The sequence below is a fragment of the Ranitomeya variabilis genome, chromosome 4 (assembly GCF_051348905.1).
Source record: "Ranitomeya variabilis isolate aRanVar5 chromosome 4, aRanVar5.hap1, whole genome shotgun sequence".
In the NCBI taxonomy this organism is placed as follows: Eukaryota; Metazoa; Chordata; class Amphibia; order Anura; family Dendrobatidae; genus Ranitomeya; species Ranitomeya variabilis.
This window is the reverse complement of record NC_135235.1, coordinates 98,674,260-98,677,291: the sequence shown is the minus strand read 5'-3', so window position 1 is coordinate 98,677,291 and position 3,032 is coordinate 98,674,260. Positions and strand designations below refer to the sequence as shown.

The 3,032-nt window shown below is 37.7% G+C and overlaps 1 protein-coding gene across 1 annotated transcript; it reads left to right on the top strand.

Annotated features, from left to right (window-relative positions):
• Positions 1 to 907: 907 nt before the first annotated feature.
• On the top strand, positions 908 to 2,734 carry FGFBP3 (fibroblast growth factor binding protein 3). Its single transcript, XM_077257132.1, has 2 exons — positions 908 to 1,039; positions 1,661 to 2,734. Exon 2 carries the CDS (start codon positions 1,764 to 1,766, stop codon positions 2,493 to 2,495), a length of 732 nt encoding a protein of 243 aa, XP_077113247.1. The 5' UTR covers positions 908 to 1,039; positions 1,661 to 1,763; the 3' UTR covers positions 2,496 to 2,734.
• Positions 2,735 to 3,032: the final 298 nt, after the last annotated feature.

Below are 3,032 nucleotides of genomic sequence, written 5' to 3'. Positions count from 1 at the left end.
GAGTATTTCTTAGTGTTCGGAGATTAAGTTTTCATCCCCGCAGCTGAATGATTTACAGCAATTAGCGAGGCTGAGTACATGTGGGGGTTGCCTGGTTGCTAGGGAAGCTCCACATGTAATCAAGCTGTCTAGTAGCTGTAAATCATTCAGCTGAGGCGATGAAAACTAAATCGCTGAACACTAACAAATCGGGAAAACCCGAGCAACGAGTATATTATATATCACTATTCCTAACCTTTTTTTCCATGGGGCATAACTTTGGAACGGAAGGGCACAGAGGAAAAAGAAAAAATGTTACAGAATCAGTGTCACAGCAGCAATTGGAGGAGGTACTCAGTTTAAATGTCAAAAATCCAGTGAAAGATCATCTTTAAATAATGCTCAACAAAAATGCTACAAAAACGCACAGATTTTCCACTGCGTTTTTCTGCCATGATATGCAGAAACCTTACAGAATTTTCTGCAAGCAAATCTGCCTCATGTGCACATAGCCTTAAGGAGCTGTTTTGTGCTACACTATAGGGCTTGGCACTTCTAGGGCAGTAATTTGTTGTATGATGTGGTATTCTTCTTGGTGCTACTGGGGAGGTATATTGTGCTGCACTGTGGCATTCGGTGCTGTTAAGGAGCTATTTAGTGCTATATTGTGGTATATGGTGCTCGAGGAGTGGTATTTAGTGCTACACTATAATAGGTGGGGTATTTTGTGCTCAACTGTGATATTTCTGTGGAGCTGCTGCCCAATATATTTATCATACTTTGTTATTTTTGTTTTGCTTTTTTTCCATCTTTAATGTTTTGTTGTACAAGAACAACTCCTATCTTTATTATTCATTTTTCGTATTTTTTTGTTGATATGGTAAAAGGTGCATAGTGTCATACTTAATATTCCCTGTGCCTTCCTTAGGAAAAGTGTGTTGATGCATGCAGAATTACTGGGAGGGGCAGAGTGGCCGTGGCCCCTCCTGCCCCATTGAAAACATACACTCTTATTGCCCCCTTCTATAGAGTCCTCCACTGGTACTTTCCAACTTGTCTGGTAAGACTTCTTGTATTGCTTCTTATATTTCTGCCACATTTTGTTGCTTAGTGTATTGTCATATGTATTGGCTTTTTCATGTTAGTGCAGATCATAAATAATACTATGTGTAGTGTTGTAATACTTTATTAATAAGTGATTCTCATTGCTGAATACAGATTTAATTATTAGTGCAGACATATAGTGCATTCCTTCCATCTCACGCGTAGTCATATCTATATGAACATATATATTTATTACTTTATTGTATTTTTGGAACACATTTTAGATTTTGTTTTATATTTATACATGTTCTTTTTAGTATTCTCCAAACGAGCTCTTTGGCTTCTTTATATTCTCTGCATGCTCCATAAAGGTGTGATTTGCAAGTGAATACTGTTTAGTTGTACTTGCGCTAGTCATTTGCATGTGTTGTAAATCTTTAAAGACTTTTCCGTTTTCTACAAAGCTCTTTTATTCAGCTCTTTCAGATATTCACTCATAGCTTAGACTGTACATACGCTGGACAATTCTTGGAATACTGTTAATATCTCTTGTGAGCCCATGATTCACAACCAGTGCCCAGTAATTGCCTATGTTTTGACTCACCCACATTTTATTTTTCTTGCTCCTGCCTTTCAGGAATTTCGGAATGCCAAATAGCTTCTCCTCCAGAGCTTGTAAAGATTATTAATGCTTGGACACCCTTGAATTACAAACCATCCGGCAACACAGACCTAATGAGATGAGGTTCTCCAGTGTTATTTCATTCATTTTTTTGGTCCACTGCCTAAGCGTTTTACAACTAGCCTATGGCAGAAATGCCAAAACAGCCAGCAAGAGTGGAGAGACACAAGCAATCCTACGGGCAGGGCAATTTTTAACCAAACTCAAACATGATTGCTCTTGGGAAATTGTTGGAAATGCCACTGTGAGCCTGTCGGTAAACTGTAACGTACCGGGAACCAACAGCTACAATTGTACTTATGAAGGGGAGCCACATAAATGCCCTCTGTATGCCACGAAGGCTAAACAGTACTGGAAACAAATCCTTGGTAAATTGAAGAAAATGAAAAATGCCTGTGAGGATAAGACATTGAAGTCACGTCTGTGTAAGAAAACAGAAGCTGTAGAGTCCCAACTTCAAAAACTAGGTGGAGATGTGGCCGAAAAAGCCAAAGGGAAGAGTCGCATTAAGGAACATGAAAAGGAGACAGAAGTAAAAGTAAGAGATCCAGAAGAAAATGAAAATGTAGGTGCTGGCATTCCTGGGAAGAAATCTGGAAACAAAAAGAAGTCTGACCATAAATCCAACCAGAAATCAAATCCTTCACCTTCACCATCGGGACTTGAACTCACCACAGTCCGGGAAGTAAATGATGATATAGTAGAAATGAATGAAAATCTGTCAGAAACCTACTGTGATGAAAAGTGGCATTCAGTGTGTTCTTTCTTTGTTAATTTCTGGAATGGCTAAATCAAAGCTCTCTGTGTGGTAGAAGTGTTAGAGTAGAGCTATTTAATACAATGCTCGAATGCAGGAATTCCTGCCTAATTCCTTTGAACTGCACGATTCTTAATTCGACTGACAAATCCCCAATACTAAAAAAAAAAAAGCAAGTGTGGACTTGTCTACATTCACAATATGACCCCCAAATTTTCTGTGTAGGGTGTGTCTTACACTTCAATATGGAGATAATAAACTATTAATATTTCCGTTACTGTGTTATGAATACTAGCTTCTCCGTACACATGATTGTCTTTAGAATCTCTTATATCCTATAGTTTTATTGATGCAATAATAAATCAGTTTTTGATATATATAATGCTTGTTTGTGCACCTTTCTACATAAATCCGCATTTACTTTGTAACATCTTTCATTATATCCTTGAGCTGTATTCATACTTCTGCTTTTATTTGAGATAGCCCAGAAGCTTGAAAACACACACGTAAAAATAATCTGTTAGTACAACAATAATAATAATAATGCTTGTTGACACACTGAGACTAATA